The following is a 13,985-nucleotide window of genomic DNA, read 5'->3' on the forward strand; positions in this document are numbered from 1 at the left end:
CGCCCACGCCAGCACTTGCACCTGCACCGACATTCAACTACGACTACCCACAAACCGTCGCTCCCCACGACCAACGAAATTCACGTGCGCGAAGAGTTCTCTCACAGGATCTGAGCGAGGACTTTGATCCCATCAGAAGTCGTGTTTTCTCGCCACGGGGACAGAGTACCTTTTGCGATCTGGAGCGGGAATCGTCCGATGGGCCACACTATCAGGCTCGGCAAGGCAATAGCTGGGATTAAAAGGCTTGGAATTGTTTCTTCATCCATCAAGCTGCCCCGAGCACATTGGCTGTCCTACATGGGATGACATACTCTCCCCCCCCACAAGCAATGAATTGCTTTCCCTTACTAGCCACCCCCTTGGTATCTCCACGCATTAGTCAACCTCGGGAGACTCCAGCTCCACCTCATTTGCTGCTGTGTGAGCGCCGCCGCTGTTGTTGCCATTGTCACTGTTGCCGTTCTCTTTGCCCTCTTGACCGGAATCCTTGCCCTCCGCTTGCTCTTCTTCCTCCGGCTTGACCGGTTTCACAGGTACCTCGACGCGCAGGAGATCCACCTCGAGGGCGGTCACGCCCTCTGGCAGCTTCGACTTGAGCCCATCCTGCTCAACGTCAAAGTAGAGCGCCCAGAAATTGCCTGTTTTGACGACGCAAAACCCTTCCCAGCTGGCAAAGGTGAGTCGCTTGTCTTGCCTGGTGCAGTCGAACGGGCCCGTGTAGTTGGGCTGGGCGTACGGCCGGGTCCCAAACTTGACCTCGTACGTGTCCCGGTCCACGTAGATCCAGTTCATGATGGGCGGCTCGTCGCAGATGGTCGAGACGAGACCGGCGTATTGGCTGTCCGGGTACGGCAGGAAGTAGCCCGCAAACTGGTGGCCAAACGCCGAGTCTGGGTCGGTGCCGGTGTCGACGAAGAGCTAAGGGATCGGGGAAGAGTAGCCTTCATCAGCAGGTCGAATCTCAAAGGGGAGGGCTGGGTTACTGGGATCTGTAGATACCTTGTCTCCGGAGAGGACTACGTGCTTCCCGTGGATATCTGGGGAGTGACACGTTGATTTGCGGCATCGGATTATGAGATTATTCTTCCGACTGCGATGCTCTTTCCTGCGGGCCTGCGACTGCGTGTGTCGGATGGCCTCCGCCATGCCGAAAACCGCCGAGAAGGCGACGATGAATGTAGCGACCATTTTGCTCTCGCAGCGTGTCGTTGATGTCTCTGCTGTGTCCAACAGGTGGGAAAAGGGGGGAACACTGAAGCTCAACGGGGGAATAGATTTATGCCAGTGTCTGGCAGAATTTTGCCCCGATCTATCCCGTCAAGCCTCTCCCGATACCTTAAGTGAAAGCTCATCGGATCAGCAAGCATCATCCCTGAAGGCAGAGATGTGCTTTCTTTTGTTGGGAGCTGCGCGGTCACCTTCCCGTCGGGCAGAGAGGCAATGAGTTGTCTCTCCATTGCAGAAAATCTCCACCACCAGGTCCTCGAGGCATCCTTGTCGATATTTCCCCCAAGCGGCAGCGGCAACGTCAGCGCGGCAGCAGCAGAGACGACGGCCATGTCCGGACGAAAGGGAAAATTGGACGATTTTCTCCGACTTCATATTAGTCTTGTGCGACAATGTCTCAGTTCGACGCCGTCGGGAAAGGATAAAGAGGAAGCGGATGCCCAGCTGTCATGGCCGTCTTCTTCCTCGGCAGCACCAAGATTCCTCAGTCTCATAGCAACTCAGCCTCGCGGTATTCACGAAAAAGATCTCCTTCCGAGCAGTCTCTCGACAAGATTCCGCCGGACAACCAGCCACCGCCTGAAAAGCCTGAGCTTCGCCAGAGACCATCGCTCAAGTTCATCCACGTACGAAGCCTAGGATCGCCGTCTTCTTCACGACCGTCCTCTCCTCGTCCGTCCTCTCCCCGTCCGCCTTCTTCGCTCTCCCAGTCTTCTCGCCCGTCGTCGCCTCGGCCCTCGTCTCCTCGTCCATCCACCCCACCTCCATCCTCTTCACGTCCTCCATCAACCACCACCGCAACCATGTCTTCCCCGTAAGTACGACCAAAACTCCACGGGTCTGAACCCATGACCAATTGAATTTTTTTTGCGCCCCTTTTAGAGCCAAGAACTCGGTTCCCCCGACCAGCACCACCACCTCTAACCCGTCTACCATTTCCACCAGCTCCAGCAACCCCCTCAACTCCAGCAGCTACCCCAACAACTCCCTCAGCACCGGCAACCCCAACACTAACACCACCAAGCCCATCAACAACAACCTCACCAACAACCAGAACAGCGGCTTCGGTAACTCTCTCCCCATGCCCGGTCTCTCCGGCCCCGCCAACGGACCCATTGGTAAGCCGCAATAATGAGCCCCTTCCCCCCCCCCCCCCCCCCCCCCCCCCCCCCCTCCCATTCCTCCCCCCCACCCCCCCCCCCCCCACGCTCACACAAACACTCGCACAACCGCTCCCCCCCCCCCCCCCCCCCCCCCCGTTCTCTCGGAGGAAAGAAATTACAAGCATGTTCTGACTCGAGAACCGGGTAGGCAACCTCCTCAAGGGTCCCGTTGATGACAACGGCAAGCTCAAGGACGCCGGCCTCATGGTCGGTATCAAGCTTGACCTTGAAGCCGAGGTTCACCTCACAGCGCGGGTCCGAGGTGACATCCTCGTTGGCCTATACTAGGCTCGCGCGCTCCCAAAAGACCAAGATTGGCGACCTGCTGGTCGAGGTCGAAGTCGTGTATGAAATGATCAGGATGAAATGCCTGAGTGGGGACGGTGATTATATATCGGTGGTTATCGAGAGCTTAGTGTGGAATTTTCGGGTTGCTGGGCCAAAGGGTCGTGTTGGCGGGGCCTTGACTATAACTGCAATAAATCTTGATTGAAAAACTCATTCCTTGTCAGTCTCCCTTGCCCGGATTGTGAATGAACTTTTTTGTATCCGCCGCGCCCTCTAAGCTTTTTGATGATGGACTTGATGCCGGAGTCGAGTGTTGCAAGTGTTATCTTAACTACAACTTACCATTTGTCGAGTGGACGTTTATTTAAGACTCTCGGTTGACCCAGCAGACTACACTGGATTGGGCCAAGTCAAATACCTTCTGCCTCAAGATCTAGTCCAAACTACTCAAAGAGGCGGTGGAAGACACGATAAGCTTGCACCTTTGAAATATGTCAGCTGATGTTCTGCAGAGACTAATCTGACGGGTTCCAAGGACAGGAAAATCCCCATTTCCTATTTAGCTATACCTCTTTGAGCCTGGGCTGGCCGCTAGGTCTCGTGGTCCTGTCGAACGTCTCATTTTAGTCAGCCAGGCGTCTCAAACGAGATGTCACTTGAGCGGCTCAGAAGCAGAAAATGTGATGACTGGAAGCTTTAGAGTCTTGGGGGTCGCACCGAGAGCGGCGTCCCCATGGCTGGCACATGGCACTAGGGAAGCTCTCGGCTAGCAGCTGAGACTCCAACCCCTCTGCCGTTCTTCTTTTGGTGCCAGAGACCTTTCTTCATCAACTACAACATACTTCAAATCAAACAGTCTCTTTGAAAATTCCACGATCGATAAGATGGCTGTTCTGCTGGTGCTTGCCGTCGCAGTCTTCTTGGGACTGCTGGCGAAGGAATTCTACTCGTGGTATCGGCTTTCTCACGTTCCTGGGCCGTTCTGGCACGGAGTCACTGGGTTCTCGATGGCGCGCGCTGCGTTGAATGGGTCTGTACATGAGTATTACATGGAACTGAACGAGAAATACGGTGAGCGCGCTTCGTTTGGTGATGGTCCGATGCGACAGCAGCCATGCTGACCAAGAGCAAAAGGCCCCTTGGTTCGTATTGGGCCCAATACCGTCATGTTTAGCGATGGCGACACTCTGAAAAAGATTGCCGGCACCCGAAGTAAGTACACCAAGGGTGAGTGGTACGCTGTCGGGCGAACGACCCCGGGGGAGGACCACTTGTTCTCGATGCGCGATGAAGAGAAGCGCAAGTATTTGAAGAGCAAAATGGGACCCGGTGTAAGCTCAGCTTTGTCCAGCGTACACCTGCACCTCCACTGCTGACGAGTGAATGCATGCAGTACTCGGGCCTAGAGAATGGGGGATTTGAGGCCGGTATAGACAAGAACATTACTGCTTTCGTTGACCTCATTGATCGCAAGTACATCTCTACCGCAAAGGACTTCAGACCCATGGATATGGCCAGCAAATCGACCTATTTTGCGTTGGATGTCATCAGTGAGCTCGGCTTCGGCACACCGTATGGCTTCCTCAAAGAAGATCGAGATTTGTATCAGTACGTCGCCACGAAAGACGCCTTCTTTCCTGTCATGATTACAATGGGAAACGTGCCATGGCTGGCAACGCTTATGCACAGTTGGCCTCTGAACCTGGGGTTGCCAAAGTCTGGAGACTCTGCTGGGTTCGGCGCGCTCATGGGGTATGTGACGTGGCGTCCTTGGTCTGTTACTAAAATGGTTGACATTATGGAATCAGATTTGCCAAAACCTTTGTCGATGGAAGGTTGGCCCCGGACACGAAGCCGGGCCGGGACATGATTCAGTCGTTTATCAATGCTGGGCTGACGAGGGAAGAGTTGACACAAGAAGTTTATGTTGAAACGTAATGACCATTTCGTTCCCGAGGATCACGGCCGCATCAATGGCTGACGTATCCCAGGATTGCTGGTTCTGATACCACAGCGACGGCGATTCGTATGATTCTCTTGTCGCTTCTGTCTAATCCGCAAGCTTTCACAGCCCTCCGAGCCGAGATTGATGCCGCCATCGCCAAGAGAATGATTAGCTCCCCGATCAAAGATTCCGAGGCCAGATTCCTGCCGTATCTCCAAGCTGTGATACGCGAGGGTCTCCGCCTATACCCGCCGTCTACCGGCATTGTCAGCAAGCAAGTCCCGCCAGAAGGGGACGTCATTCATGGATATAGGCTGCCTGCCGGGACACAGTTGGGGGAGAATGTGTGCAGCATAGGCCGATCCACCGACATCTTCGGACCCGACGCACATCTCTTCAGGCCGGAAAGATGGACCGAGGCGGCTATGTCCGACGACGAGGGAAGGTATAAGGCCATGATGTCAACGACTGACATGGTGTTTGGGTATGGCAAGTTCTACTGCATGGGGAGGAACATTGCGTCGATGGAGTTGAACAAGATCTTTGTTGAGGTCAGATATCTGCTGTATTTCCATGTGGTGGAGACCTTTGCTAACGATTTCGACTACAGCTTCTCCGTAGATATGACTTTTCTATTGTAAAGCCTGAGAAGCCTATGAGGTTGTGGAGTGCAGGATTCTGGATCACACATGACTTTTGGTTGAAGATCACGAAGAGAAGTAGATGACAGGGAGTTTATTTGCCGTCAATCGCTGTGAGCTTTCTTAAAGACCCTCCTTGGGGAAGGACATGGACTTATTAGTTACACAGATCGCAAGCAGTCAGAACTGAGTTCGGTGTTCCCCAATCTATGCTAAACCCTCGGCCGTGTGCTACTGTGATGCAACGAGAAACAGATCGATCTCGGCTTTTTATAGACACGCGTCTTCCGCACCGTCATTACCACACGGGGCTTGATATGGGCTTCTTCTAGTGTCTATATGTGTGTTAGAACATCCCCCAAGTTAACCGCTCACATCAATGACTCCTGCCATGTTGTCGTCCGGGTGGAATCAGGATTCACGATTTTTCAACATCGTTTGGGACTATCACAGCGGCAGTCCACCCATCAAAAATTTAGCTTCGCCAAGAACATTCTTCATCACAGCACGAGAAAGCTAAATGAGATGGCTTTGGAAACTTTAAATGGTCCACAAGACGTCTTGACGGAAGGTTAAGGATCACGTCGCCTATCAACAATATGTTCCGAAATGCCTGGGCGTTGCGCACTGGTGAACACAGTACTTTCAGTCTTGTTCGCGAGGCCGAAATCAGGATATCATATCTTTTGTTGCATTATGTCGAGGGATTCAGCTGACGCCCAAGTTCCAATGTTCTCACGTAAGATAATAGACCGGGGACAGGGCCTCGGATTTGTTCCATCAAGCCAATCAATCACCCGCAATTACTGTTGTCACACTAGCGCGACCCCTCCCTTGTGGAGTAACCGAATGCAGCTCTCGTGTATCCGTCGATACATGTACTTATTTAGGGGGTTTTCAACAAGCCTCCTCGATACTGAACAGGGATGGGACAGCTGGCCAACAACCTAATACGATTACGACTAGCCCCTCCTGAAGGATCTATGGCAGATTGACGGTGATGATATATGACCTCAATTGTCCCATCTGACTTCCCAATCTTCTTCGCTCTCTTCAATTTCATCACTGACCGTTCCATTGGATCGTTTCAGAATGGAGCTTCCTGCCCTTGCCGGCACGGTCCTCGCCGTGGTTGTCATCGGCAGCTACTTGCTGGAGTCTTTCTTCTTCCTCTCCAAAAATCCACAAGAGCCAGAGTACATCAGACCCCGCGTGCCATTGATTGGCCATCTTCTCGGTCTCAACAAGTATGGCTCTGGAAACTACTTTACCAAAGTTGGGTGAGTTCTCCCCGCCCTTCCGATTCCCAGCCCTTGATGCATGTCCTGTACCGTATCTGACATGCCCCGACAGAACCGAAGCCAAAGTCAAGATATTCTCTGTGCCCATCTTCTCCTTCAAGTTCTACGTCATCGCGGAGCGCAATTTCATCGCGTCGATTCAACGCAATGCCAAAACCATTTCTTTTGCGCCCTTTGCAGCCAAGGCGTCTCACAACTTGAGCGGTGCCCATGAGAAGGCCACCAGCTTGCAAGATCACCTTGGAGGTGGACCAGAGGCTAAAGAATTTGATCGAGTCCAACGCACGACGCTGGCAGCTGGTCCTGAGCTCGATGACATGAGCCTTGTTGCGACGCAAGTGAAACTCGAGATGATTGACAGGCTGGCTGCAGATGCCCTCGAATCACCCGAGACAGGCACTCCGATTGATTTGTTCGCCTGGTTGAAGCACGCGATTGGGCTGTCAGCGTCGGAAGGGATGTTTGGTCATCTCAATCCGTTCAAGAACCCTGAACATGAGGCTGACTTCTGGTACTTACTTTCCTGGAACCTCTTTCGATGTGGGTAAAGGAGATTGACTCGAGACGAGAAACTAACGCAGTGCAGGACCTTTGCTGATCAGGCACACATCCTTCTGCCTGGAGGCATCATCGCCGATCTGTTTGCGAAAAAGGCAATGCAAGCGCGGGAACGCAACGGTCAACGTTACGAAGAATATGTCCGTCTTGGGGGCCTGGAGACAGCTTCAGGTCTCATCAGGGGCCGGTCACGGGTCATGGAAGAAAATGGAGTGTCCCCTCGTGATATTGGGCGTATCAACGTTGGCTTCGACATTGCCATGCTGGCCAATTACGTACCCACGACGTGGTGGTCCGTTTTTGAGGTATTCTCCCGCCCGTGGCTAGTGGAAGCAATTCGCAAAGAAGTCCGCAACGCCGTCAAGACTGACGAGGACGGCGTCTTCTGCTTGGATGTCTCGGTCATCAAGTCGGCATGTCCTCTGCTCCTCTCTTCAATACAGGAGGCACAGCGCCTGCACACCATTCACGCTCACATTCGCGAGGTTCTTCGCGACACGACCATCACAGTAGACGATACGACGCAGCTTCTCAAAAGCGGCAACTATGTTCAGATCAACGGCATTCCCATTCTCCGAAACGAGGAGACGTGGGGCGCAGACGCTACCTCGTTCGACGCCTACCGATTCATCAAGATGAAGAAGAAGCCCGATGCGCCAGGCGTAGCTGCGCCGGGAGACTTGGCGCCTCACTCATTTCCCATCTGGGGTGTGGCCCCTCATGTCTGTCCTGCGCGCTGGTTCGCTACCACTGGCACCATGACGCTGATTGCGTTGATGACTTTGAAACTTGACTTTGAGGTTGCGCCGGAATTCAAAGGCGAGGGGCCTTCTGGAAGGGAGTGGAGGATGCCCAAGATTGATGGGCTGTTTGTCGCCCTGCATTCTCCTGCTGAGCCGATCCCTATAATGGTACGCTCGAGGAAAGAATTTGAAGGCAAGTGGAGGGTCGAGACTGGAACACCGGGAACGAGGCTGCAGTTGTCAGTAGGTTGATGAAGTTGTCAGCAACACTCAGTCAATCACATCTGCCATGTGCTCAAGTCACATTGCAAACTTTTCTCTGCAGCTACTCTAGTGCTACGTTATAGAAGGACATGCAAAATCACCAGAACGATAAAATGGAACGCTCTTAGCTCGCGATTGAAACTTGGCACCGGAATGCGTTTGTTCTGGCCTAATTTTATATTGTGCTCAATATCAATTTCTTATTACCCTTGTAATTGGCTGGTATGTCAAAGACTTCGCTCTCGGTGCATTGGACATCTACATGATATGAAACAATTGGCAAATTCCATGAGATGTGAGGCCGGCCTTGTACATGAAAAGAAAAGCACCTTATCTTGATCTCAGCACTAGTACCATCCCCAATAGGCCATCATAGGGATATAGAGAAATTTCTGCCATTACATCACCAAAGATATTCGGGCACAAAGCTCCGCAGGCAGGGGCAAATGAATCGTTAGATGATGCAAAGCGATCAGGATAAGGCATTCATGTGAAAAGGTAAAGTACCTAGTCATGAATTGTGTCCACAAAGCAAATTTTTGGAGAGTCTTCACAAACGTCCTTATGGACCGAGATCTAATGATTGATAAGGAAACATAATACCAAACAAACTGAATAAAAAGAAACATCAAGTAAGAGTCGGAATTGGGTGAAGCTCGCGCCAGTCTGACGGTAATTATCCGGTGTAAATCGCAACACATCAGTTGATTGTGTGAAATTTTCACGTTGCCTATTTCCCATCTTGTTGAGCCAATGAGGAGTTATAATGCCTTTGCATTGATCATTCATCACAGGACGCAACTCTTCCAGAGCCGCTTGCCATTGTTGCGCATTTGTTGCGGCATTGATTGGCTAGGAATACGCACTTTTAAGTACATTGGCTTTGGCGTTTGCAATACCCTTGATTCAGAACGGAACGACTAGATATAGAGTCCTTTTTATCTTCCTGCAAGCAGCTCTTTTCAACAGAAACTAGTTGTCGCTGTCCGGATACGCGGAGTCAGATCCTCCAAATCCCCGAGACACTGATTAGTCTTTCAACTTTCCCTTCGACCAATGGCAGATAATCAAAGAAGCAAGCTCAGTCATCACGTTTACCAAGTTGTTGCTCAAAAAGGCAGGTTCTATCGTACTTCTACAGTTGGATGAAAGGCCGTCTTGGCAGACCTTGGCATACTAGCATATAATGAGCAGTTGAATGGCAATGCAACCACACACCGCTAGCGCCAGTAGTGAAGCTCGCCTGTCATTCGACCAGGACACATCCACGTATTCCACCGGGCCACTTATTAGCTTCAAGTTGATCAACAGATCAGTTTAAGCTTATCGGTCGAATCCGACGCCCACCGTATTACGTTGAGCATGTTTATTCCCCTTGGCCATCAGTGATCGCTTCATGCAAGGAGGGAACTCTGCCGGGCCATGGGGTCCCCACACAAACCCGACTCTCGCTTAGCTATCAACAACACTAACTAGACGGCAGAACACAGAAGGTGGAAATATGGAAGTCCGCGGCTTACACTGGTGGTCCTATAATGCCCCCATCTCAACCCAGCTGAACCGCCAAAGTCTTGGTATCAGCCCGATGAGGAAGGAGTCTGAAGCATTGGAAAGACAAGTCTCGGGCTTGTTTCCAGTTTCCTTCTATCGCCTGATGCGGGCCTTATTACTTTGGTAGTACCGCCATCAACGGGCTTCCTGTTAGGGCATCGTTCCAAGCCGCTTCAGCGCGCTGTAACGTACCGGGCCACTTCCAGAGCCCCGAGAATAGAAGCCCAACAACGACAAGATAGCCTTCGCAAAGAGAGGATGATCATGGACTCTATATAAATCAGCTCTCTTGCCATCAAGGTTCTCCTTCTCAGCTCGACATCCCTCTCACCGCTCCTATCCAACTCGTTTATTAGCTCTCAGGCCCCCGGCTCACTCATCATGCAGGTCAAGCTTGCTCTTGTCGCGGCTCTTGCCGCCTCCGTCTCTGCCGCAGTGACGCCGACGCCGAGATTCGGTTGTGCTACCGAGGAGCCGTCCGCCGAGCACTTTGAAATCTCCAAGAAGCTTGCCGAGAACGAGGCCGCCAACGCCGGTAACTTCAGCCTCCTGGCCACCATCACCGTCCCTACCTATTTCCACATCGTGGCCTCCTCCCAGACGGTGGCTAATGGATACATCACTGTAAGCGCTCTCGTCATTGTGTAGAGTACCTGAAGGGCCGCTTATGAGGAATTTCCGTCCAGGACAAGATGGTGTCGGACCAATTGGCCGTGATGAACTCCAACTTTGCGCCCCACGGCATCCAGTTCAACCTCGTCGAGACGACCCGTACCATTAACTCCGCCTGGGCCGGCTACAGCAGCCAGACGGCCATGAAGACGGCTCTCCGCAAGGGTGACTACGGCAGTCTGAACTTGTACTTCCTGAGAAGTGTCGGTGGTGCCTTTGGAATCTGCACGTTCCCTACCAACGCCTCCCCCGGCTCCTCTGCTTTCATTGCCGACGGCTGCACCATCCTGTCGTCCACGGTTCCCGGCGGAAGCAGCACCAACTACAACCTCGGAAAGACCGCCACCCACGAGATTGGTCACTGGTTCGGTCTGTACCACACCTTCCAGGGAGGTTGCAACGGTGGAGACTCCGTTGCGGATACCCCTGCACAGGCGAGCGCTTCTTCCGGATGCCCGGTCGGCCGCGACTCTTGCCCCAGCATCACCGGCCTTGACCCCATCCACAATTACATGGACTACTCCTATGAGTAAGCAGTCCCCTTGGAATCATTCGTGATGCCTGCTGACATATCAATAGCTCTTGCTACGAGGAGTTCACCTCTGGCCAGCAGACGCGCATGCTGAGCTTCTGGAACAACTACCGCGCCTAACTTGTTGGCTAGTAGCTTGAGCGATGTCTTAATTCAACTATAATTTGCAAACCTAGATATTACTAGTAAATAATTTGAATTGACAATCCTTGTGCTGCAAGAGAACCTAGACTCATGGCATAATATTATCTGTCTTCTAGACATGGAACACTAGATCCTTGATGAGGTGAAGTCGTTTGACGTCATATGTGAGAGCCACTTAATTCGTACTTTGAATTAGTACGGTGGCGGTCCAAGTACAGCGACCTGACTGGATACGGGCATTGGTCCAAAGTTGAAAACCTATTTGTTTCCAGAAAGGCAAGAAGAAAATAGAAGGAGCGATTGGTCAAGATTTGTCTTCCACGTTACTTGATTCATGGCACAACCTTCTGACTCGGGGGCGCCCATCCTAGCTCCTCCATCGGCCACTGAATCCATGACTTGTGACTCTCGTCCAGCAACTCCCACGCTTGTGATATAAGATGAATCGACCACCCTTGAAGCCACCATTGACTCTCCAATCTCTTAAGCACGATGCAAAAATGCGCGTAAATGACAATGGCCTCTTGGTTCGCCCTCGGCTCTTTCAACAAGGGTAGGAACTCGTCCGAGACGAAATATTTCCAGATGAACATATCCATGATGTCCATACCACGACCTTCGTCATGCAGAGCAAGAGATAGAGGGGGGCCCAGCTCGTCTATTGCCATATTATAGATGCGTAACAAGTCTTTATTGACATTGCTCCCGCTAACGCGTTTTCGGAGGCTCTTCAATGCGGTCGGTTGAGCTCTTGAGTCGTCACGCGCGGTAAAAAACCGCTCCTTTGCATATGTCAACAGAGGTGTCAGTGGGCCTTCGTAGTTCTTTGAGTTGAGGAGTTTGATGAGGGAGCAAGCTCCTGAAAGAAGAAATGTCCAGTCCGGGAACGCAGATTCCCATACCACGACTGATTCCTTTAGGTAACGGCCTGATGCAAGAGCTGAAGTGTGCAGGTCAGTATGTTACTCAAACGCAGTCAGGAAGTGATGAGGAGGCTTCAGAGAGCAAGAGCCATAAGACACTGAAAGAATTTCATGGCTTCATGTCAATGAGAATGTACAAGGACTACTTCACTCACCGAAGAAAATTGTGAGAAGAGAAAACAAGAACAAGTTCTCAGCATTTCGTTCGTCGAGAGTACTCATCAACTGCATTGCTTCTCTTGAAGCTAATCGATGGTAAAGCAGGGCCTTGGACACGAGAGCCTCCTTGCGTTCCGGCCGTTCATGGGCCAGATGTAGGGCTGATATAGAGAGTAGAGTTCGCATGACATATTCGCATTTCAGCGCCATGCGCACTACCGAGACTTGCCACATCTGGCGGACGAGGTCGTCTGTTGATAGTGTCATGTAGACGGAGGTAGTGAAGTTGTGAATAAGCTCCAAGTCGACAAAGTTGAGGTCTTTGTCAATAGCCGGTATTGATCGAGTGGACGCTACTAAGTCACCTATGTTTACGGTGTCGACGGTTGTTTGCAAGGTGATTTGCATGCTGGTCATCGACACCGGCATCGAGTGGCCCTGCGCAAAGTCGCATGTCACCAGGTGGCGCACGCAATTTTGACATGCTGGCTTCAGTTCGTCACACTTATTGGGAGGCAGATGTCAGCTAGTGTAACAGAGGAAAGGAACTGCTTGAATGGTGCCACAATGTTGCCAGACTGCACACAGCTTGTTGCAGATCCTGGGCCGGGTACGAGGCGCGGGTGATTGCTGAACATTGGGCAACGACAGGAGATGATATGCAGAGGTTTCTCGTCAGACGGACCTTGATTTTTCGTTTTTTGCATGTGTGGCATCCAAGTCTGGACTTCCTGTGCGGTTTCTTCAGAATCTTCATCGCACGGCTCTGCTCCGCAATGATCTCCATCACATCTATGTCATCTAAAGTGAGAAGCAGCCAGGCCCTTGGAGGCTGTCCAGCAAAGTGGTATATACACAGCTGGCCAATACACGCCGCCAAAGTTCTTTTGTGCAGAGATCGGAATCAAGACCCGCGATGAGCGGAAAGTCGGAGGGGGAAAGTCCAAGATTCCGAGCCTACGTTAGGTCAGACAGACAATCGGGTACTCACCGATGGTGACACAGGCATCGGGCGTAAGAAATGATTAAACGTGTTAACGCCGACGGAGCTCCGCAAGGCAGTGCTCGTATCATTCGCTTAGCAAACAAGAATTCGGGAATCAAGCCGAATGCGGAATTGAGCGCGTCACAATTCCCTTCAACTACGAAGTTCAGAATTTCAGTTCGTGAACCGTCCCTCAATGCCTCGCAAGATCATGGCTTCGATATATTCGCGTAGTATCTCCATTCTGCAATTGAAATGTTAAGGAGATTATCTGTAGACTTTAGTAATAGGACCAAACCCAGTTTCTTATAGTGGGTATTGAATGAGTTCGGCAGGTGTCAATGGGGAAGCTTTCCCCGCATCGTGGAAGCCGCTGGACTATTGCTCAGTGCCGTTACGCTGATCGAACCCATCTGTTCAACAATAGACGACAACGTGACTGACTATAGTAACTTTGGCTTATGTCCGGCTTCGAGGCCTGCGCCGAAAGAACACAAAATTTGTTCGAGGCTGCATGGTGGCCCTCGACCTCCTTTGACACGGTCGAAAGGCTTCGGAAACTTGAGGAAGACGATGATGCAAAGTCCGTGGGGCTTTTGCGAGGAAGTAAACTGCGGAAACGAGTCGTTGCGCCGCCTGCTGTTGTCTCATCGCAGTGACAAGCGCAAGAAGCACTCGTGAACGACTTGTCCATCACGTCGTCGTGGATTGTTCTGGAAACATGCCACGCTCCATTGTACAAAACACGAGGAGACTGATTCATTGTTTATCAGGAGTGCATTGATAAGACGGCATAGATCACATGCCTCATCTGCAACTGAAACTCAAACCATCCGCGTACAACTACAATACATTCAACCGAATCTTCACCAGTCATTGAATGCTT

General features: G+C 51.7%; 7 protein-coding genes across 7 annotated transcripts; 5 read left to right on the forward strand and 2 right to left on the reverse strand.

The window, feature by feature from the left end:
* Positions 1 to 378: 378 nt before the first annotated feature.
* Positions 379 to 1,191, reverse strand: CORC01_13547 (uncharacterized protein; the record flags this gene model as incomplete). Its single annotated transcript, XM_022625164.1, has 2 exons — positions 379 to 921; positions 1,003 to 1,191. 2 exons carry the CDS (start codon positions 1,189 to 1,191, stop codon positions 379 to 381), a joined length of 732 nt encoding a protein of 243 aa, XP_022468309.1.
* Positions 1,192 to 1,443: 252 nt separating this feature from the next.
* On the forward strand, positions 1,444 to 2,681 carry CORC01_13548 (uncharacterized protein; the record flags this gene model as incomplete). Its single annotated transcript, XM_022625165.1, has 4 exons — positions 1,444 to 1,741; positions 1,833 to 2,048; positions 2,115 to 2,348; positions 2,542 to 2,681. 4 exons carry the CDS (start codon positions 1,444 to 1,446, stop codon positions 2,679 to 2,681), a joined length of 888 nt encoding a protein of 295 aa, XP_022468310.1.
* Positions 2,682 to 3,565: 884 nt separating this feature from the next.
* On the forward strand, positions 3,566 to 5,267 carry CORC01_13549 (cytochrome P450; the record flags this gene model as incomplete). The annotated part of the gene is made up of 5 exons (XM_022625166.1): positions 3,566 to 3,752; positions 3,816 to 4,012; positions 4,075 to 4,433; positions 4,490 to 4,615; positions 4,673 to 5,267. 5 exons carry the CDS (start codon positions 3,566 to 3,568, stop codon positions 5,265 to 5,267), a joined length of 1,464 nt encoding a protein of 487 aa, XP_022468311.1.
* A 1,092-nt stretch (positions 5,268 to 6,359) lies between these two features.
* Positions 6,360 to 8,121, forward strand: CORC01_13550 (uncharacterized protein; the record flags this gene model as incomplete). Its single annotated transcript, XM_022625167.1, has 3 exons — positions 6,360 to 6,547; positions 6,621 to 7,079; positions 7,155 to 8,121. 3 exons carry the CDS (start codon positions 6,360 to 6,362, stop codon positions 8,119 to 8,121), a joined length of 1,614 nt encoding a protein of 537 aa, XP_022468312.1.
* A 1,597-nt stretch (positions 8,122 to 9,718) lies between these two features.
* CORC01_13551 (uncharacterized protein) lies at positions 9,719 to 9,811 on the forward strand (the record flags this gene model as incomplete). Its single annotated transcript, XM_022625168.1, has 1 exon — positions 9,719 to 9,811. One exon carries the CDS (start codon positions 9,719 to 9,721, stop codon positions 9,809 to 9,811), a length of 93 nt encoding a protein of 30 aa, XP_022468313.1.
* Positions 9,812 to 9,966: 155 nt separating this feature from the next.
* CORC01_13552 (metalloprotease) lies at positions 9,967 to 11,008 on the forward strand (the record flags this gene model as incomplete). Its single annotated transcript, XM_022625169.1, has 3 exons — positions 9,967 to 10,308; positions 10,371 to 10,885; positions 10,936 to 11,008. Coding segments are annotated over 3 exons (930 nt in total), but the record flags the coding sequence as incomplete, so codon positions are not given.
* Positions 11,009 to 11,364: 356 nt separating this feature from the next.
* On the reverse strand, positions 11,365 to 13,000 carry CORC01_13553 (uncharacterized protein; the record flags this gene model as incomplete). The annotated part of the gene is made up of 3 exons (XM_022625170.1): positions 11,365 to 11,972; positions 12,111 to 12,618; positions 12,701 to 13,000. Coding segments are annotated over 3 exons (1,416 nt in total), but the record flags the coding sequence as incomplete, so codon positions are not given.
* Between the last annotated feature and the right edge of the window lie 985 nt (positions 13,001 to 13,985).

The sequence above is a fragment of the Colletotrichum orchidophilum genome (assembly GCF_001831195.1).
Source record: "Colletotrichum orchidophilum strain IMI 309357 chromosome Unknown Scaffold_199.1, whole genome shotgun sequence".
Lineage (NCBI taxonomy): Eukaryota > Fungi > Ascomycota > Sordariomycetes > Glomerellales > Glomerellaceae > Colletotrichum > Colletotrichum orchidophilum.